This window comes from Ornithorhynchus anatinus, chromosome 4 (assembly GCF_004115215.2).
Source record: "Ornithorhynchus anatinus isolate Pmale09 chromosome 4, mOrnAna1.pri.v4, whole genome shotgun sequence".
In the NCBI taxonomy this organism is placed as follows: domain Eukaryota; kingdom Metazoa; phylum Chordata; class Mammalia; order Monotremata; family Ornithorhynchidae; genus Ornithorhynchus; species Ornithorhynchus anatinus.
In genome coordinates, this window is record NC_041731.1 from 112,246,184 (window position 1) to 112,269,011 (window position 22,828).

The 22,828-nt window shown below is 43.3% G+C and overlaps 1 protein-coding gene across 2 annotated transcripts in view; it reads right to left on the reverse strand.

The window, feature by feature from the left end:
- The window catches only part of MSH4 (mutS homolog 4), a 59,065-nt gene that overhangs the window by 34,966 nt on the left and 1,271 nt on the right, over positions 1 to 22,828 (reverse strand). The window contains exons 2-6 of one of the 2 annotated variants that reach the window (XM_039911921.1): positions 17,241 to 17,423; positions 13,327 to 13,487; positions 10,255 to 10,365; positions 5,224 to 5,339; positions 419 to 592 (exon numbers count right to left, since the gene is read on the reverse strand). In XM_039911921.1, coding sequence (XP_039767855.1) covers positions 419 to 592; positions 5,224 to 5,339; positions 10,255 to 10,365; positions 13,327 to 13,487; positions 17,241 to 17,423 — 745 coding nt within the window. Of the gene's footprint in view, positions 1 to 418; positions 593 to 5,223; positions 5,340 to 10,254; positions 10,366 to 13,326; positions 13,509 to 17,240; positions 17,424 to 22,828 lie in introns of both variants that reach the window. The other variant, XM_029061980.2, reaches the window with a different exon arrangement.

Genomic DNA, 22,828 nt, shown 5'->3' on the forward strand with positions numbered 1-22,828 from the left:
AAATACCAACATTATTATATAAAGGGGGACGGAGTTCCAGGTCGGAGAGAGAATTCATTCATTCATTCAATCGGATTTATTAAGCGCTTTCTGTGTGCAGAGCACTGTACTGAGTGCTTGGGAAAGTACGATACAGCTATAAAGAGTGACGATCCCTGCCCACAACGAGCTCACAGTCTGGGGTTGGGGGTGGGGTGGGGAGACAGACATCAATACAAATAAACAGATGTCACTATAAATTAATAAAATTACAGATATGAGCAAGAAGTTGCTGGCACGAGGGACAAGACTGAGGGACAATAAGTACGTTGATGTTAGAGGAGTGAATAGCACAGGCTGGGTTGTAGAGGAAGAAGAGTGAGGTTAGTTAGGCAAAGAGAGCTGATTAAAGATCCAAGAATCTGTAAGAAAACCTTACCTGCAGTCCTGATTATTAACTACTAATTCAAGGTTTTGGGCAGACGATGAGTCTATCATGGCAGTCTTCTCACTGCCCTGAAAACAAACCTTTAGAGACTTTGGAGCATAAACTGAATTTTGAATAAATTCAACATATTTTATCAAAGCGGCAACAGCTGCTAGGCAATAGTATCTGCGAAATAACCAATACATAATATCAGTACCTGTCTTTAGAAGAAAAATGCAGATCCTACTGTAATGAAAGGAAGACTGCTTCACCCTCTTTATCAAACTCACACTTATTACCATTTTTTTTAAATGGTATTTGTTCAGGCCTTTAAGAAGAGCTGGGCACTGGACAAAGTGCTGGGGTAGAAGCAGCATAGCTCAGTGAAAGGAGCCCGGGCTTGGGAATCAGGGGTCATGGGTTCGTATCCCAGCTCTGCCACTTGTCAGCTGTGTGCCTGTGGGCAAATCACTTCACTTCTCTGTGCCTCAGTTACCTCATCTGTAAAATGGGGATTAAGGCTGTGAGCCTCATGTGGGATAACCTGATTACCAGGTATCTACCCCAGCGCTTAGAGCAGTGCTCTGCACATAGTAAGTGCTGAACAAATACCAACATCATCATATAAGGTAATCGGGCTGGACAGAGTCCACATCCCAAATGGGGCTAACAGTCTTAAACCCCATTTAATAGATGAGGTAACTGCAGCCCAGAGAAGTGAAGTGAGTCACCCAAGGTCACACAGCAGACAAGTGACGGGGCCAGGATTAGAACCCAGGTCCTTCTGACTCCTAGGCCTGTGCTCTATCCATTAGGCAACACTGCTTTTCATTTAAACCGAGACCCTTCCCCACATCAGACGAACCACAGCATTCCCCACATTCAAATCCCTCCTAAAATCCCACTTCTTCCAACAAGTTTTTCCTGATTAATTTGCCACTCCCCTGAGCCATATCATCCCATCGGGCAACTCAAGTGCATACTAATGTTGGTATTTGCTAAGTGTTTACTATGTGCAAAGCACTGTTCGAAGCGCTGGGCTAGATACAGGGTAATCAGATTGTCCCACGTGAGGCTCACAGTCTTCATCCCCATTTTACAGAAGAGGTCACTGAGGCACAGAGAAGTTAAGTGACTTGCCCAAAGTCATACAGCTGACAAGTGGCAGAGCCAAAATTTGAACCCATGACCACTGACTCCCAAGCCCAGACTCCTTCCACTGAGCCACGCTGCTTCTCCTTAGTATTCTTGTTAACATGTCTGCTTTATTTATTTTTGACCTCTCTAGTTGTAAATAGTCTTTTGTTTGTCTTCCTTCCTAGTGAAAGTTATTTGGGAACAGAAAATGTATCATTTCATTTTCTGTATTTCCCAAGGGTCTAATACAGTGTGCTGAACCAAGTGGGTGCTCAACAAGTGCTATTAGTACTTCTGTGACTATTACTACTTCAGTTCAAGAGTGAGGAATCACTGCCAAAGTATCATCTAGGGGCATTTTGAAAAATTCAAGGATCTAAGTTAACTTTTGAGATATGGAAAACACAATCATTATACACCTGACTCTCGGATTTTAGACTTCCTCATTCTGGGGGTTACCAATCAATCAATGGTAAATTGTTGACCACTTACTGTGTGCAGAGCACTGTATTAAGCACTTTGAAGCGTGCAATATAATAAAGTTGGTACACACAGTCTCTGCCCCCAGTAAGTTACAGAGGGGGAAAGAGACATCAAAATAAGTTATGGATATGTATATAAGTGCTGTGAGGAAGCAGCATGGCTTAGTGCAAAGAGCCTGGGTTTGGGAGTCAGAAGTCGCGGGTTCTAATCCCGCCTCCGCCACTTGTCAGATGTGTGAGCTCGGGCAAGTCACTTCACTTCTCTGGGCCTCAGTTACCTCATCTGCAAAATGGGGATTAAGACTGTGAGCCCCGCATGGGACAAACTGATAATCTTCTATCTACCCCAGGGTTTAGAACAGTGCTTGGCACATAGTAAGCACTTAACAAATACCATTATTATTATTATTATTATTATATTCATTCATTCAATTCAGAGAAGCAGCGTGGCTCAGTGGAAAGATCACGGGCCTAGGAGTCAGAGGTCATGGGTTCTAATCCTGGCTCTGCCACCCATCAGCTGTGTGACTTTGGGGAAGTCATTCAACTTCTCGATGCCTCAGTTACTTCATCTGTAAAATGGGGATTAAGACTGTGAGCCTCATGTAGGGCAACCTGTATCTACTCCAGTGCTTAGAACAGTGTTCCGCACATAGTAAGCACTTAACAAATACCAAAATCATTATTATTATTCAATCATATTTATTGAGCACTTACTGTGTGCAGAGCACTGTATTAAGCGCTTGGAAAGTACAATTTGGCATATGTACCTAAGTGCATAAGTAGCACAGAAGGGAGAGGGAATAAAGAAAATTGGGGCTTAATTGCGCAAGACTTCTTGGAGCAGATGTGATTTAAATGAGAGTGTGAAGGTGGGGAGAGCTGTGGTCTGTCGTGTAATAATAATAATGATGGCACTCTTTAAGCGATTACTATGTGCCATGAACTATACTGAAGGCTGGGGTAGATCCAAGGTAATTAGGTTGTCCCACGAGGGGATCAGTCTTAATCCCCATTTTACAGATGAGGGAAGTGAGGCCCAGAGAAGTTAAGTGACTTGCCCAAAGTCACACAGCTTACAAGTGGCGGAGCCAGGATTAGATCCCACGTCCTCTGACTCCCAAGCCTGTGCTCTCACCACTAAGGCAAGCTGCTTCTTGTATGCTTCTTATATGCAGCCACAAAAACTGCATTAAACAGGAGTGAAAACAGGAGAATGGGGTCTTAGTGAAAACAACAATTTATAATACAGATGTTATGCAAACTCCCTAGTGTTTCTCCAGGAGGTTCTCCTTTTTTTAATGTTATTTATTAAGCACTTACAACCTGATCACCTTGTATCCCCCAGTGCTCAGAACTGTGCTTTGCACATAGTAAGCGCTTAACAAATACCTCCATTTATTTTATTTTATTTATGTGCCAGGGCCTGTTTTAAGCACTAGGGTAGATATAAGCCAGACAGACTGGACAGAGTCCCTTGTCCCACAAAGGGCTCACCGTCTTAATCCCCATTTTACCAGTGAGGTAACTGAGGCACAGAGAAGTTCGCTGACTTGTCCAAGGTCACACAGTAGACAAGTGGCAGGATTAGAACCCAGGTCCTTCTGACTCCCAGGTGCACGCTCTATCCACAAGGCCATGCTGCTTCTCAGCTGCTTCTTCTGACCATCCCTCCTCCTAAAGCCCCAAGACACTTACAGTTGACACCGGGCCTAAACTCATGGATTTGCAAGAGCTAACCTGGTTTCTACCAGGAAGCTGAAGAGCACTGTGGGGAGCTCTGGGAAAGGGGATCAGTGCTTTAATTCCTGGGGAGTTTAGTTTTCGAACCAGCCTGAAGGAAGCATTCCCCAGGAAGTGCTGCTAGTGCTGACAAGGGAGTGGGCAAGAGTAAGAAAGTTAGGGGAAGACAGTTAGGGAGAGAAGTGTCAGTGAAGAAAACTGAAAGGGACAGAGATAAAGAGAATATGATAATAATAATAATTATTATTATTGTATTTGTTAAGCGCTTACTATGTGCCAGGCACTGTTCTAAGAGCTGGGGGAGATAGAGGGTAATCAGATTGTCCCACGAGGGGCTCACATTTTTTTTAATCCCCACTTTTACAAATGAGGTAACTGAGGCTCAGAGAAGTTAAGTGACTTGCCCAAGGTCACACAGCAGACAAGCGGCGGAGTCGGGATTAGAACCCATAACCTCTGACTCCCAAGCCCGGGCTCTTTCCACTAAGCCACGCTAAGCGTGCTCCTAACCTCTATTTGTCTACATATACTGTTAGTACTGTATTCTATCTCCAAAAATTATTTTCAAAAATGCTTTTTTTTAAATCTCCGATCATGAAAACCAACATCAGGAATCAATAATTAAGAAGAGAGGTAGTAAAGACTCAATGTTTTTCAAGAATGTAACTTTGGTAATTTCATATATTAAATTTTACTACATCATGTCAAATTACAAAATTAAAATATGTATTTCTTTCTAAACTGTTTTTGGGAGTATTGTCATGGTCCAGCCAAACATTTGGTGCTGATAGTAAATGGTAACTGGTAGTAATAATGATAATAAATGGCAATTATTTAGATTATAAGCATTTGCATCTTAACAAAAATTAAGGTAAAAAGGGACCCTGAGAGAGCATTTGGTTCACCTTCTAATTATCGTAGAGTGCGAGTCCACAACCCACTTCAGAAATCTATTCCAAAGTTCCAGGTTTTGAGGAATTCTTAATTCTATCTAATGCAAACCTTCTAATATTAAAATATAAGCTTATTTCCTGGACTTCCATTCTCTTGTACCCTATAACACTAATATTATTTTAAATGCTTTTCATTCATTTTTCCAATAATTCATTAATTACTCTATCAGACATATTTACAATATTGAGATAAAAATTAACAAGTCTGCCTGGAGCCCTTGCACAAGATGGAAATTTTCCTCCTGACCTGCACAATCTCAGCCTTGTCCAGTCAAGCCCAAGAGGAGCTCTGAGTTCTAGTCAGATCTGAATAAAACAAAGGAAATGAGCCAGGATTTTACTTATTTGAGCAGCATTCTGTGTATGTGCTGCTATCTCTATGGGCTGAATTCCCTATGTTGGGTTTCTTTTTCATTGTTCCTCACACGAACACACTTTTACAAAAACTACACTTTCACATACACTTTTCTATAAATTACAATTTTTCTTTAAATTTACTTACTTGGACTGAACTTCCATTAGGACCGTGCTCAATTCTGCAATACAGAGTTGTTCAATGTATTCAAGTCCTTTTGTTTCATTAAAGTATTTCCTTTGGACAGTAGTAAAAGTCACATTCTGAAACACAGAATTGACCCCACTGGCATTTACACAATGGTTTCCAACTCGAATGCCCTGAGAATTTCTCGGATTTTTTTAGATTGGGTGTACATTCCTATGATAATAAAATCAAGATGACAATTACCCCAAAACTGCTGTATTCGGTTAACTATTAAAAGTCAAATATTTTCAATTGTATTAGATCAACCTATCGTATTTACTGAGTGCTTAGAAGCAGCATGGCTCAGTGGAAAAAGCCCGGGCTTGGGAGTCAGAGGGCAAGGGTTCGAATCCTGGCTCTGCCACTTGTCAGCTGTGTGACTGTGGGCCAGTCACTTCACTTCTCAGGGCCCCAGTGACCTCATCGGGAAAATGGGGATGAAGACTGTGAGCCTCACGTGGGCCAACCTGATTACCCTGTATCTACCCCAGAGCTTAGAACAGTGCTCTGCACATAGTAAGCGCTTAACAAATACCATCATAATCATCATATGCAGAGCACTGTACTAAACAGTTGGGAGAGAACAATACAACAGATTTGGTAGATATATGTCTCCTGTCCACAGAGAGCTTATAGTCTAGAGGGGAATATAGACATTAATATAAATAAATTATGAATATTGTAATATTGTACATAAGTGCTGTGGGGCTGAGGGTGGGGTGAAGAAAGGGTGAAAATCTGAGTGCCAGGGTAACGCAGAAGGGAGTGGGAAAGGAGGAAATGAGAGCTTAGTCAGGAAAAGCCTTTTAATAAGGCTTTGAAAATGGGGAGAATGACTGTCTGTTGGATATGAAGAGGGAGGGTATTCCAGGCCAGAGGCAGAATACGGAGAAGGTGTCAGCAGCGAAGTAGATGAGATTGAGGTACGGTGAGTAGGCTGACAGACATCAAAGTGTGTGGACTGGATTGTAGAAGGAGATCAGGGAGGTAAATTAGGACGGAGCAAGGTGATTGAGTGTGTTAAAGCCGACAGCAAGGAGTTTCTGTTTGTTGTGGCGGTGTATGGGCAATCACTGGGGGGTTCTTGAGTGGTGGGGAAACAGGGACTGAATGCATTTGGGGAAAAATGATCTGGGTAGCAGAGTTAAGTATGGACAGACGTGGAGAGAGACAGGAGGCAGGGAGGAGATCAGCAAGGAGGCTGATAGAATAATTAAAGCGAGATGGGATAAGTGCTTGGCTTAACACGGTAGCTGTCTGGATGGAGAGGAAAGGGCAGATTTTAGCAATGCTGGGCAGGGAACCTGTCTGTTAATTCTACCGCACTGTACTCTCCCGAGTGCTTGGTACAGTGCTCTGAGCATAGGAAGCACTCAGTAAATTGAGAGATTACAGTGCTCTGCACACAGGTAGCACTGATTGATTGATTGAACCTTCCCTTGACTCCACGGCTCCCTCCAATTATCCCATCTCCCTCCTATCATTCCTTTCCGAGCCCCTTGAGCAAGGTATATTACACCCACTGTCTCCACTTCCTCTCCTACATGACTCTCCTTGACCCCCCCTCCAATCTGGCTTCCATCCCTTTTATGCCACTGAAACCACCCTCTCAAAAGTCACAAATGATCTCCTTCTTGCCAAATCCAAAGGCCTCTACTCCATTTTAATCCTCTTTGGCCCCTCAGCTACTTTAACACTGTGGACCGCTCCTTTCTCCTGGAAACCTTTATCCAACCTTGGTTTGGCTGATACTGTCCTCCCTTGGTTCTCTACTTCTAACTGCTCCTTCTCCGTCTCTTTTGCCATCTCCTTCTCTGCCTCCCACCTTCTGACAGGGAGGGTCCCTCAAGGCTCAGGCCTTGGTCGCCTTTCAGTCTCCATCTACCCCACAACCTTGGAGAACTCATTTGTTACCATGGTTTCAGGGATCATCCTGATTGGATGATGTGGATGATTCCTAAATCTACATGTCCAGTGCTGACCCTCTCCGCAATCTTGCACTTCCTCCTGCCTTCTGGACATCTCTGCTTGGATGTTCCCCCGACAACTAGACTGTTCCACCGACGAGACGGTGAGCCCGTCACTGGGCAGGGATTGTCTCTATCTGTTGCCCAATTGTACATTCCAAACGCTTAGTACAGTACTCTGCACATAGTAAGCACTCAATAAATACTATGGAATGAATGAATGAATGAACTCAAATTTAATATGTCCAAAACTGAACTCCTTACTGTCCCCACCCAAACCCCGTCCTCGCCCTGTACTTCCCGTCACTGTATACAATATCAATAGAAACAGCGTGGCTTACTGGATAGCGAGCAGGCCTGTGGGTCTTAAAGACCTGGGTTTTAATCCCGGCTCCACCACTTGTTTCTCTCTAACCTTGGGCAAGTCACTTCAATTTTCTGTGCCTCAGCTACCTCATTTGGAAAATGGGATTAAGATGGTAAGCCCTATGTGAGATAGGGACTGTGTCCAACTCATTTACCTTTTATCTACCTCGGCGCTTAGTACAATGCCTGGCACATAACAACTGCTTAACAAATACCACAATAATAATGTTATTGTTATCATTATTATTATTTTTATTACTCCCTTTATCACAGGCCCGTAACCTTGGCATTATCCCGGGCTCATCCCTCTCATTCAACCTACATATTCAATCTGTCACCAGATCCTGTCAATTCTATCTTCATAGCATCGATAAAATCTGCCCTCTCCTCTCCATCCAAACTTTTACCACACTGATCCAAACACGTATACTATACTGTCTTGACTACTGCACTTGTCTCCTTGCTGACTTCCCTGCCTCCTGCTCTTCCCACTCCAGTCCACACTTCACTCTATAGCACGGATCATTTTTCTAAAAACGGTCCAGTTCATGTCTCTCCACTCCTCAAGAATCTCCAATAGTTGTCCATCCACTTCCACATCAAGCAGAAACTCCTTACCATTGGCTTTAAAGCACTCAATCGCCTTGCCCTGTCTTACCTTAGATTAGACTGTAGGCCCGTCAAACGGCAGGGACTGTCTCTATCTGTTGCCGACTTGTTCATTCCAAGCGCTTAGTACAGTGCTCTGCACATAATAAGCGCTCAATAAATACTATTGAGTGAATTGAATGAATTACCTCACTTCATTTTCTACTACAGTCCAGCCCGCGCACTTCACTCCTGTAGTACTAAAACTTATTCACTGGGTTCCGATGCTGTCAACTTGCTGCCAACCCATTTTCCAATTCTGTTGCACTCTTCCAAGCACTTAGTACAGGACTCTGCACACAGTAAGTGCTCAGAAAATACCACTGCTGATGACGATCATGATGATTCCCCAGTCTATATCTCCAATCCTGATCACTCTCCTTTTCTGCAGTTCCATATTTCCTCCTCATTTCAGGACATTTTGACTCAGACCTCCCACCGACACCTCAAACTTAACATACCTAAAACAGAACTCCCCATATTCCCCACCCAAACCCTGTCCTCTCCAACTTTCCCATTTTCAAAACAGAATTCCTCATATTCCCACCCAAGCCCTGTCCTCCCCCTGACTTGCCCATCACTGAAGGCCACACCACATTCTCCCTGTTTGTCACAAGCCCGCGATCTTGATGTTATCCTCGATTTATCTCTATCTTTAAACCCCATGTATTCAATCTGTCAGCAAGAGCAAGATGAGGTAGGTAAGTGCTAGATCAATCAATCAATCCATAATATTTATTGACCATACGTCTGACCTGTAGAAAACTCTGTAATTCAGAGTGATGACTTAAAACTAATATAGAGTAAACAATGAGTAAACTGCTGTTTTCAATGAGGGGAACGATATATTAGAAGGTCTGTCATACATAAGACATTGGGAGACTAATCAGGTTTTTGTTATTTTAACATTTGGGTTAAATTTGGATTTTAGTTTTAAAAGTTTGAAAAAACCTTTTTTAAATTTTTTTTTAATTAAAAACGCATTTTTTTTCAAAATCCCCTATGAAATTTATGCATTTCTTCAGAAACATTATTATTTTCTGGCACTTGTAAATGACACAGATAGCTAAGAAAATGTTCAAAAATTCAGCTACCTGATGGCTATCTGCTAGCATAACTAGCACTATTAAAGCCACCTTGCTTATTTAACTTTAATGTTAATGTTAAATCAAAATTCAACAACATCTAAATCCTGTATTTGACATGATGATTATAATGAAGGGAGAAGCTTGATAACACCCACAAAAAAAATAATAAATCAACAAAAATGTAAAATGGTGTCAGTTATTCAAGTCAAGACTTGGACTCTACACAAAATGAGAATGAAATGCCCCAGTAAAGAGCATAGGATATTTTTAAATAATTAAAATTACACTGCAAAATTAACATGAATTCTCCTGATAACAGAAGAGATAGTAATTATTCATTATACAAATGCACTAAATCAACTTAAGTCCAGGTCAGAATTAGGTATATCAAATTAAGTCTATTCTGTCAATGAAAAAGTAGAAAAGCTAACTAATTAATCAACCATATTCATTAAGTACTTACTGTTTGCAGAGCACTATACTAAGTGCTTGGGGGAATACACTATTACAGTGTTGTCAGATACATTCCCTGCCCACAAGGTTAATATTATTTCAGTTCAATGTTTACTATTTAATACTAGTGGTAATAGGTTTAACAATATTTTTAAAAAAAATGAATTCCTGGTGGTTTGCAGAGAAACAGACATGAAATACCAGAACTTAAAATGTGTGAGTGGAAGAAATGTGATTAGAATAAACACCCCTGGAGGATTTAGTAACATATTTGGGGCATGCAGGCAAAGGGGCTCACGTGTTTATGATTACAACAGTGGTCGCATTTATTGGATTCAGACGATAAGCATCTTTGGATTTAAACTAAAAATACAAAATTCAAGTTTTAAAATAATGTCTAACAAAAGTAAACATCAAAATAATCAAATAGGAAAGGATTCAATGTTTTATGAAGTATATAGATTAATTACCTTGAAGTTCTCTGTAATCACACTGAACAACTTGGTTGCATTTCCCATATCACAAGCAGTATTTGACATTATTATTTCCAAAGGTGCTAAAATTTTGAGTTTGGTGACAACCTGAAAAAGTTTGAAAGTACAGCTCACTAAATATTTTGTCTACAGCAAAGAATCAAATGCAGAAAATATTTCATTATCTTGATATGTTTTTGCTAAATAAAAAAAATAAAAATCCTTTCTATATTTTGAAGTTTGTAAGAATTTTTTTACCATACACTACAATGAAAAATGCATTTTTAATAGTTCTCTTCTAATGCATATTTTTGCTACACGTTTTGGAGAGAACGTTACTGAGGAATTTAGGTATGTCTTCCAATGAGGTGTATCTCTCTGGATAAAATGCAAATATGATGTTAGAAGAATTGGTGGTTTGAAGGCAAGTGGAGTCAGGGCAGAGTGTGAGTACTATAATGTGAGTTTTCTGTAAGGCAGAAGATCTTCCAGAGTATTCACTCTTTCAATTGTATTTATTGAGCGCTTACTGCATGCAAAGCACCGTATTAAGTGCTTGGGAAAGCACACTACAACAATAAACAGTGGCGTTCCCTGCCCACAGTGGGCTTACATTTGGGGGAGGGAGACAGACATTAATACAAACAAATAAAATTACAGATCTGTACATAAGTGCTGTGGGGCTGGAGGGGAGCAAAGGGAGCAAGTAAGGGAGTATAACCCTAGTCTAAAACCCTAGAGTTACAGAAAAACTGGCTGAAGTAGCATAGTCTCTTAAAGGTTTACAAAAAGAGGTCCTACTGTGCATTATTCACTCATTCAATCATATTTATTGAGCTCCTACTGTGTGCCAAGCACTGTACTAAGCACATGGAATGTACAATTTGGCAACAGACAGAGACAATCCCTGCCCAACAACGGGCTCACAGTCTAAAAGGGGGAGACAGACAACAAAACAAACAAGTAGTCAGGCTTCAATACTATCAAAAATGGATATATATGCAATGACTACTCAATCAAATTGCACATTTAGGAAGAAACGGTCTGAAGGAGTCCAAGATCAATTTAAAATTAAGAGTGCAGAACGGAACACTTAAAACGCAGAGTTGAGTGCTATCGCTGCATTCTGTAACCTAAGCCGCAGTAGTAATAGTAATCATTATTTAGAATTTACTACACACTAAGGAAAAATACACAGTTGAGAATTGGACTTTGTCCCTGGTCTTAAACTGGTGGAGGTGGGTTTGCTTTTGGGGGGGTTCATTTTTTAATGGTCGTTATTAAGTGTTTACTGTATGTCAAGCACTGTTCTAAGTGCTGGGGTAGATAGAAGTTAAACAGGCCAGATACGATTCCTGTTCAGATGTGCCCCACAGAAGGAGAGAGAATGGGTAGTGAATCCCCGCTCTGCAGTTGAGGAACCGGAGGTGCATAAAAATTAAGCCACTTGCTCAATGTCACACACAGCAGGCAAACGGCAGAGCCAGCCTTAGAACCCATCTGGCTTCTGGGCCCGTCCTTTATTCATCGGGTCCACGACGCTTTGTCGACATATACGATAGGAAAGGTGAAATAATATAACGCAAAACAACACAGAGTCCAGCAAGACGGGGGGTAAGAGGGACTTGCAGGAGCCTGTAGGAAGGCTGTCACCCAGGTCATCAAGACTCCAGTTCTTCAGGTTCTCAAATTTATAGAGGCTGCAGGCCGCCAGGGCTCGACTGCTTCTCTCACCACCCCCTCAGGCCAGGGTAGACGGGAGTGGGGACCCTGGGAGACACGAGGGAAGATGCCGGAGTTTTGCGCCCATTGATGCCCATGATGCAAGGGCAGAGACCGAGACAGGAAATCCCGTCAAGGCCGATACGTCGGCTGGGAGAGTGACAAAGTGGAATGTCACTAACGCCCTCTAATAATGCTCAGTGAGCTCACTGTGGACAGGGAATGCATCTACCAACTCTGCTGTGCTGCTGTACTGCACTCGCCCAAGTACTTAGTACACAGCTCTGCACATGGTAAGTGCTCAATAAATACCTCTGATGACAGCGACAGTGTCCAACCTTAATTTTATTTGTGAAACCAGGGCCTACCAGCGACGACAAAACTGACATCTATCTTGAGAATGAAGCAAAATCTAAAATTGTCAAATAGATTTGTAGCCATAACAGAATATGCCTTGCTTACTAGTTAGGCCAATCGACCAACAGCATTTATTAATCACCTGCTGTGTTCACAGTAACAAATTTAGGCATTTGAGAGATTGAAAAAGAGGTAAAAGTTATGCTACATGCCCTCAAGAAGCTTATGAGTTAACCACCAAAGAAAAGTCATTCCTCTGGGCAGCTGGGAAAAAGAATTGGGGCGATATGAGGGAAGAGACAAGGGCCGAGGGAAGAGATATTAAGTAAACCATATACAAAATTATATGCAATTAGTATTTATAAAAAGCAGCCTTCAGGATTTTTAAACTATCAGTGCTTTGGTCGTGTCATTTATTTTTAGAGTACTAATCCTTTGTAATCATCAAGATTCTGAGAATGGAAGGTAACTTTTAGGTTCTAAAATTTTAAAAAACCACAGGCTTTTGCATTGCTATATATTTTAATTCACTTCAAATAAAACTAGATAAACTAATTCTATTATCAGTTCGGACTAATCAAAATCTGTGAAATCATGACAGCATTTCGCTTTCCATGAGAAGTAGCATGGCCTAGTGGACAGAACAAAGAGCTGAGAAACAGGAGAAATGCTTTCTAATCCTGGTCTTCCACTTGCTTGCTGCATGACCTTGGGCAAGTCACTTTATTTCTCTGTGCCTCCATTACCTCATCTGTAAAATAGAGATTAAATACCTGCTCTCCCTCTCCCTAAGATTGTGAGCCTCATGTGAGACAGGGACTATGTCAATCTGATTATTCTGATTAGCCCTTAACACACCATAACCACTTAACAAATATCACAATTGTTATAAATAGAAATCCAAATCTAATTTTTAGATTTGCAAAGAGCAGGTCAACATACAATTTACTACACCTTAAAAAAAAAAAAGGCTGATGGGAGTATACTTACTTTGACATATGTTGTGTTGTCTGCAAATTGGGACAATACAACTTGAGGGTTTCTTAAATCAATACTTGCCATTCCTATTTCACCTCTGGCCAGTCCTCTTCCTTCCACAACAGCTACAATAACCGATGCAGAATGAACTGAGACTGCAGATGAGGACGTAACTGTAGAAGGATTGTACAGAGCTATAGAAAAAAGGACGACGTTTGTACTTCTTTCAATAGATCCCAAGGCACTTAACCTAACAACTACTGAAATTCAAGTCACTGCACACAATTATATGCACCGCAGAAGAGACAATTAAAAAAATTCAAGGACTTTATGTTGTAATATGCCACATTAATTTTCACAGCATTCTGTGCGGTGCTGTTAATTTTCTATTTCCTTTCTGGCATACTAAATCATTTTTGCATTGAATGGAAGAAATTTAAATTTTTAGCAATTTAAAAGCAGCGATCCTATCTCTACATCAATTAATTGATTGCATTTATTGAGAGCTTACTGTGTGCAGAGTGCTCTATTAAGCACTGGGAAGGAACGATATAATAAAGTTGGTAGACATGTTACCTGCCTAATGCAATTTTCTCTCACTTCACTCGCTTTCCACTGCATTCATTCATTCATTCAATCATATTTATTGAGCACTTACTGTGTGCAGAGCACTGTACTAAGTGCTTGGAAAGGACAATTTGGTAACAGATAATAATAATAATGTTATTTGTTAAGCACTTACTATGTGCAGAGCACTGTTCTAAGCGCTGGGGTAGACACAGGGGAATCAGGTTGTCCCACGTGGGGCTCACAGTCTTAATCCCCATTTTACAGATGAGGTAACTGAGGCACAGAGAAGTTAAGTGACTTGCCCACAGTCACACAGCTGACAAGTGGCAGAGCCGGGATTCAAACCCATGACCTCTGACGCCAGAGCCCGTGCTCGTTCCACTGAGCCACGCTGCTAATCTGATTGTCTCAGATAGAGACAATCCCTGCCCAACAATGGGCTCACAGTCTAGAAAGGGGGAGACAGACAACAAAACAAAAAGACAGGCATCAACAGTATCAATATAAATAAATAGAATTGTAGATATATACACATTATTAATAAAATTAACAGATTAATAAATATGTATATATACACACAGGTGCTGTGGGATGGGGAGAAGGTTAGAGCAGAGGGAGGGAGTCGGGGTGATGGGGAGGGGAGGAGGAGCAGAGGAAAAGGGGGGCTCTGTCTGAGAAGGCCTCCTGAAGGAGGTGAGCTCTCAGTAGGGCTTTGAAATGGGGAAGTGTGCTAGTTTGGAGGAGGTGAGGAGGGAGAGCATTCCAGGCCAGAGGTAGGACGTAGGCCAGGCGTCGATGGCAGGACGGGCGAGAAAGAGCCCGAGTGAGGAGGTTAGCTGCAGAGGAGCCGAGTGTGCAGGCTGGGCTACAGAAGGACAGAAGGGAGGTGAGGGTTAAGGTAGAGTAAACCAATGGAGATTTTTGAGGAGAGGGGTCACATGCCCAGAGTGTTTCTGTAGAAAAAAGGGAAAGAAAAATCTATTTCCATTTAATCACTCTCCCTATGCTTTCCTTACCCATTTTTTCCTGCCTCCCTTCCTTTATTTTGCTCCTTTTAATTCTGGGAACGAATATCACAAATCACTGTCCCACTCTTCACATTTGCCCCACATAAGAAGGGAAAATAAGATGGGGAGATGAGAGTTTAATCAAGGGAGGCTTCATGGAAGGGATATGATTCCAAGTAATGGTAGAAAGATAGCGCTGGGAATGTCTGATAGGTCTACAGTGGCCAAAAAAAACCCAAAAAACTCCAAAACCTCAGGCTTTGTATTTTTCTGCTAACATTCTTTACAATGTGATATTGATTAAAAACTGCATTGGCTATTACTCTATTTATGACTAAGTAATGATGACTCATGCTTTTTTCAACTTTACCCAACTTTGCGCTTCCAAATCTAAGAAGCAAAAAGGAATTAAGGGAGTTGGTAAAGATTCAAGGACTAACGCATACCCAAAGAATACATTTAAGGGAGGAGGGGAAGGAGCTATTATTAGGGTAAACCTCCCTAGCTGGAGTGTCTGACAGTATCTTCTCTTCAGTTTCTTGGAGACTCTCAATGAGTGCCTATGCCTTAGGAGAAGCAACGTGGCTCAGTGAAAAGAGCACGGGATTGGGAGTCTGAGGTCATGGGTTCTGATCCCGGCTCCTCATCTTGTCAACTTCTCTGTGTCTCAGTTCCCTCATCTGTCACATGGGGATTAAGACTGTGAGCCCCATGTGAGACAACCTGATCACCTTGTATCCCCACTCCCAGTGCTTAAAACAGTGCTTGGCACATGGTAAGCACTTAACAAATACCATCATCATCACTTATTCATTGACTTATTCATTCATTCGTATTTACTGAGCGCTTACTGTGTGCAGAGCACTGTGCTTGGAAAGAACAATACAGCAATAAAGAGAGACAATCCCTGCCCACAACAGTCTCACGGTGATGCTCACAGACATCAATGCAATTAAACAGGCAACAATATAAATAGAATTATATACATATACATATGTATATATAGACATAAGTGCTGTGGGGCGGGGAGAAGAGAGAAGAGCAAAGGGAGTGGGAGCTGACGTGGAAGGGAGTGGGAGTTGAGGAAAAATGGGGCTTAGTTGGGTAGTCTATGTGATTGTTTACAATTATGTACTGTGTTTAGGATAAAATCAACACTTCATTTTCTTGCTTTTGGAATATTAAAATAATTCTATAGCTTTGTAAAAATAATTCTGTACGTGAAAATATTTACCTCCTGAACTTAATAACTGTGGTATTTGTTAATCACTTACTAAGAGCCCAACACTATACTACTACTACTAATACTGTTGGTATTTGTTAAGTACTTACTATGTGCAGAGCACTGTTCTAAGCGCTGGGGTAGATACAGGGTAAACAGGTTGCCCCACATGAGGCTCACACTCTTAATCCCCATTTTACAGATGAGGGAACTGAGGCACAGAAAAGTGAAGTGACTTGCCCACAGTCACACAGCTGACAAGCGGCAGAGCTGGGATTCGAACCCATGACCTCTGACTCCCAAGCTCGTGCTCTTTCCATTGAACCACGCTGCTTCTCTAAGCACTAGGGTAGATACTACAGGCATTCCCTGACCCATGGGAACAGGGTTCACAGGCTTAAGTTTAATTCATAGAGTGGGAATATCAAATTAATTCAATTTGGGTATGATACTATTTACTCTCCCACATCAACAGCCAGCAAATCTGTGGACAACTGTAGCCCCTGAAAGAGTTCTTGGGTATTCAGACACCGATCAAAAAGCAATTACATAGGCCTGAAGAACGTATCTATGTATGTTGTGATTTAGGGATTTTTCCAAATACTGTGGCTGAAAAGGTCAATGCAGGATCTAGAGACGTGGCCAGCTCCCAAGACTGAGCTTCCCCTTTTCCCTCTGCGCCCTCTTCACCTCCCCTCGGCTAAGCCCCCTTTCCCTCTGCTCCTCCCCCTCTCCCTTCCCCTCAGCACTGTGCTCATTTGTATAGATTTTTATTACCCTATTTATTTTTGTTAATGAGGTGCACATCCCCTTGATTCTATCTATCATTATTATGTTGTCTTGTTTTTGTCCGTCTGTCTCCCCCGATTAGACTGTGAATCCGTCATTGGGCAGGGATGGTCTCTATCTGTTGCCGAACTCTCCATTCCAAGCGCTTAGTCCAGTGCTCTGCACATAGTAAGCGCTCAATAAATACTATTGAATGAGTGAATGGACAGTGCTTAACAAATGCCATTATTATTATCGCTAACGATGCCTGGAGATATTTATGCATTTTTAAAATACCTGTTATTGCAAGTGACAGAAGTGGGATGTTGCAAAATTTCCACCTACTCAGAAATATTTACCTGAATTTCCCACCTGAGGGGTCCAGCTTCTACAACCTGATCTGGCATGGGTCCTGACCGCTAATGGTGTTTTTCCTGGTCGCGGATAATTGATGTCCAATACAGAAGATGAACTTGTCACAGAAGTGAAATTCAATCCACTAACATTTTCGGTATAAGAACTCTTGTCTCCAAAGTAGGAGTCTAAGATTTAAAAAAAATGCACCAAACGGTCACTGAAAAACTTAAAATTCGTATACCCTGATAATCCATGAAATGAGCTCGATGGAGTTATTTAATTAACATCCAGTGGCATAAAGCATTTTCCAAAGAAGAAATAATGTATATGCATCTAGTAAGACAATTTAAATAGAAACTATAAACATTAGAATTATGTTTAGAACACAGACATTTCATTGTCATGCTGTCGGTAGAGTGCTCTGCACACAGTAAGCGCTCAATAAATCCGATTGAATGAATGAATATACATACTGGAAATGACGATGGCAATCTCAGTGTTTGTAAAGATAGAAATCCATTTTTTCTTATCTGATGCCTTTTTGAAATTTTACCTCAACTACTTCTGAAATTCCAAAATAATTTAGTCTAGACAGGCATTTAACTGTCAATTTTCTTACCCCTACCTAAAGGTCACAGACAATTCAGCAACTCCATTTCAGAAAAAAAGGAAAAATATTTTCTAAGGTCTTAAAATTCAGGATCCAGAAGGGAAAAAAATCATACATTCCCTCCCCATGCCTTTACTAAGAAAAACTTTCATCTTCATGGTTCAACTCACACATCCATGAAATTTATTCAATGTAGCATATATTGTATTCCACTTTACCATTTGCTACTTCTTAAAAATGGATTTGAACTTTCTCGGATGCTGAAATTTTGCCGTTACCTCAAAGTAGAAATACTGAAGCATTCATCCTTGACATCTATTCCATTTTTATATTAATCAAAGCTTAAAATCTTTGTGTTATTTGAAAAGTAATGCCCAAAGATAACAGCGCAGTTAGATTTTGAGAACATAACGCACAGTTAGGTACACACAGCAAGATTGAGTGGTAGGATATTTTCTTTTTATTTTGGGCTGGCTGGTAAGATATTATTATAATGGAGTCTGCAAACAGTTACCAAACTCCACAGTCTCTGAAGAGTATAATTTAGATCCCAACACAACAGAATTAAAAATCATGTCTACACCTATTGTGGAATACAAGTGATTATTTTACGGATGAAAGAAAAATGGGCCGCTAAAATGAACGACTACTAAGTTGTACAAAACTTGTATGAAAATGAACTTTCACTGCAATATACCGATCGCATTGCATAATGTGGCCTGGAAGTCAGAAGACCCGGGTCTAGTCCCAGCTCGGCCACTGTGTGCTGTGAAGCCCAAGGGGAGGCTTTTTAACCTCTCTGATCGACCAATCAGTCAATCGGGGGTATTTATTCATTCATTCATTCATTCAATAGTATTTATTGAGCGCTTACTATGTGCAGAGCACCAGACTAAACGCTTGGAATGGACAATTCGGCAACAGATAGAGACCATCCCTGCCCAACGTCGGGCTCACAGTCTAAACGGGGGAGACAGACGGCAGAGCAAAACAGAACAAAACAAAAGATCATCGAGACAAATAGAATCAAGGAGATAGACACCTCATTAACAAAATAAATAGGGTAATAAATAATATATACAAATGAGCACAGTGCTGAGGGGAGGGGAAGGGGGAAGAGCAGAGGGCAGGAGAGGGGGGAAACAGAGCAGAGGGAAAGGGGGACTCAGTCTGGGAAGGCCTCCTGGAGGGAGTGAGCTCTCAGTAGGGCTTTGAAGAGAGGAAGAGAATTAGTTTGGCAGAGGTGAGGAGGGAGGGCATTCCAGGATCGCGGGAGGACACGGCCCAGGGGTCGACGGCGGGATAGGCGAGACCGAGGGACGGTGAGGAGGTGGGCGGCAGAGGAGCGGAGCGTGCGGGGTGGGCGGTAGAAAGAGAGAAGGGAGGAGAGGTAGGAAGGGGCAAGGTGATGGAGAGCCTCGAAGCCTAGAGTGAGGAGTTTTTGTTTGGAGCGGAGGTTGATAGGCAATCATTGGAGGTTTTTAAGGAGGGGAGTGACATGCCCAGAGCGTTTCTGCAGGAAGATGATCCGGGCAGTGGAGTGAAGTATAGACTGGAGCGGGGAGAGACGGGAGGATGGGAGATCCGAAAGGAGACTGACGCAATAATCCAGCCGGGATATTATGAGAGACTGTACCAAGAAGGTAGCAGTTTGGATGGAGAAGAAAGGGAGGATCTCGGCGATCTTGTGAAGGTGAAACCGGTAGGTGTGGGTGAAGGATTGGATGTGTGGGGTGAATGAGAGAGCGGAGTCAAGGACGACAACAAGGTTGCGGGCCTGTGAGACAGGAAGGATGGTCGTGCCAACCGCAGTGACGGGAAAGTCAGGGAGAGGACAGGGTTTGGGAGAGAAGATAAGGAGCTCCGTCTTAGGAGGCGGGCAGACATCCAGGTGGAGACGTCCGGAGGGAGGAGGAGAGAACAGGGGAGGAGACGTAGATTTGGGTGTCACCCACATAGAGATGACAGTTGAAGCTGTGGGAGCAAATGAGTTCACCAAGGGAGTGAGTGTAGATGGAGAACAGAAGAGGGCCAAGATCTGACAGCAGACTGAACTACGGACCGGAGCACCTGCCAGAGACAGGAGGCCCCAAAGCACTTGTGTGTATTTGTTTGTATTATTTATCACTCCATTTATTTTATTAATGATGTGTATCTATCTATGATTCCACTTCTCTATTTTGAGGGCAGTGATGCCTGTCTACTTGCTTTGTTTTTGCTGTCTGTCTCCCCTTTTCAGACCGTGAGCCCTTCGTTGGGCAGGGACAGTCTCTATCTGCTGCGGAATTGCCCATTCCAGGCGCTGAGTACAGTGCTCTGCACAGTAGTAAGCGCTCGATAAATACGACTGAATGAACAACAGCGATGAGGCTGATGAGAGCGTGGCTTAGTGGAAAGAGTACTTAGAGTGCTTAGAAAAGCAGCGTGGCTCAGTGGAAGGAGCCCAGGCTTGGGAGTCAGAGGTCATGGGTTCGAATCCCAGCTTTGCCACTTGTCAGCCGTGTGACTGTGGGCAAGTCACTTTACTTCTCTGTGCCTCAGTTCCCTCATCTGTAAAATGGGGATGAAGACTGTGAGCCCCATGTAGGACAACCTGATGACCCTGTATCTACCCCAGCGCTTAGAACATTGCTCTGCACATAGCAAGCGCTTAACAATTACCAACATTTTTACTATTAGTGGACGGAGCAGGGGCCTGGGAGTCCGAAGGACCTGGGTTCTGATTCCGGCTCTGCCACGTGTCTATTGTGTAACCTTGGGCAAGTTACTTCTCTAGGCCTCACTTCCCTCATCTATCAAAGGGGGATGAAGAGTGTGAGCCCTGTGGGGGGCAGGGACAGGTGGGGAGGGAAGGAGAGTGGTGGGAGGGACTGGGCCCGATCCCCGACGCCTCAACTTCCCTCATCCCCTTTCCTGCACCCTTCGGCCGCTACCTTCGTTCCCCTTGCCCGCATCCACCTCCCCCTGGTTCCCCCATCTCTTCTTCTGCCCTCACCGACCCTCGCCTCCTCCCGCCTCGACCCTTCTCCTGCCCCACCCCTTGTCCATTCATCCCAATAATAATCGCTGCACTTACGAAGCGCTTACTCTGTGCCAAGCCCTGTTCTAAGCGCCGGGGTAGACAGAATAATAATGTTGATATTTGTTAAGCGCTTACTAGGTGCAGAGCACTGTTCTAAGTGCTGGGGTAGATACAGGGTAATCAGGTTGCCCCACGTGAGGCTCACAGTCTTCATCCCCATTTTCCAGATGAGGTAACTGAGGCACAGAGAAGTTAAGTGACTTGCCCACAGTCACACAGCTGACGTGGCAGAGCCGGGTTTCGAACCCATGATCTCTGCCTCCTAAGCTTGGGTTCTTTCCACTGAGCCATGCGATAGAAGCTCATCGGGTCGGACCCGGTCCCACTTGGGGTTCACAGTTCCCGCCTCGCCTCTTCTCCCTCCACATCCCTTGTCCAACAATAATAATCGCTGGACTTATGAAGCGTTTACTCTGCGTCAAGCCCTGTTCTAAGCACTGGGGTATATAGAAGCTCGAAGCTCATCGGATCGGACCCAATCCCGGTCCCACCTGGGGCTCACAGTTCCCGCCTCGTCCCTTCTCCCTCCCCACCTCTTGTCCAACCATAATAATAACAATAATATTGGTATCTGTTAAGCGCTTACTATGTGCCGAGCACCGTTCTAGGCGCTGGGGTAATAATAATGTTGGCATTTGTTAAGCGCTTACTATGTGCAGAGCACTGTTCTAAATTCTGGGGTAGAGAGAGGGTCATCAGGTTGTTCCACGTGAGGCTCACAGTTTTCATCCCCATTTTGCAGATGAGGTCACTGAGGCCAGGAGAAGTGAGGTGACTTGCCCACAGCCACACAGCTGACTAGCGGTAGAGTCGGGATTCAAACTCATGACCTCTGACTCCCCAGTAAGGGGCCTTTCCACCGAGCCAGGCCGCTTCTAATCATCGCCGGACTTATGAAGCGCTTACTCTGCGCCAAGCCCCGCTCTTAAGCGCCGGGGCGGACAGAAGGTCGTCGGGTCGGATCCGGTCCCGGTCCCACCTGGGGCCCACAGTGTGGATCCCCCCATTTTAGGATGAGAAAAGTGAGGCCCAGAGCAGCCAAGTGCCTCGTGGCCCGGGCCCGGGTCACCCACACCACTGACCTCCCGCCTCCCCGGTCCGTGCTCTAACCGCTCTGCCGCACGCTCTACCCACCATCTGCTTCTCCTCCCTCCGCTCCCCGACCACTTCTATTACCCTAATTATTTTGTGAATGAAGGGTCCATCCCCTCGATTCTATCTGTGAGCCCGTCAAAGGGCAGGGACTGTCTCTATCTGTCACCCATTTGTCCATTCCCAGCGCTTAGCCCAAGTGCTCTGCACATAGTAAGCGCTCAATAAATACTATGGAATGAATGAATGCATGAATGAATTCATAGTGACTACGTTGTCTTGTTTTTGTCCATCTCCCCCATTTAGACCGTGAGCCGGTCACTGGGCAGTGATGGTCTCTGCTGCCAAAATGTCCATTCCATTCATTCAATAGTATTTATTGAGCGCTTGTGCAGAGCACTGGACTAAGCGCTTGGAATGAACAAATCGGTAACAGATAAGAGACAGTCCCTGCCCTTTGACGGGCTTACGGTCTAATCGGGGGAGACGGACAGACGAGAACAATAGCAATAAATCGGATCGAGGGGATGAACAGCTCATTAAAACAGTGGCAAATTAAGCAGCGTGGCTCAGTGGAAAGAGCCTGGGCTTGGGAGTCAGCGGTCATGGGTTCGACTCCCGGCTCTGCCACTTGTCAGCTGTGTGACTGGGGGCAAGTCACTTCACTTCTCTGGGCCTCAGTGACCTCATCTGTAAAATGGGGATTACCTGTGAGCCTCACGTGGGACCACCTCGTTCCCCTGTATCTATCCCAGTGCTTAGAACAGTGCTCTGCCCCTAGTAAGCGCTTAACAAATACCGACATT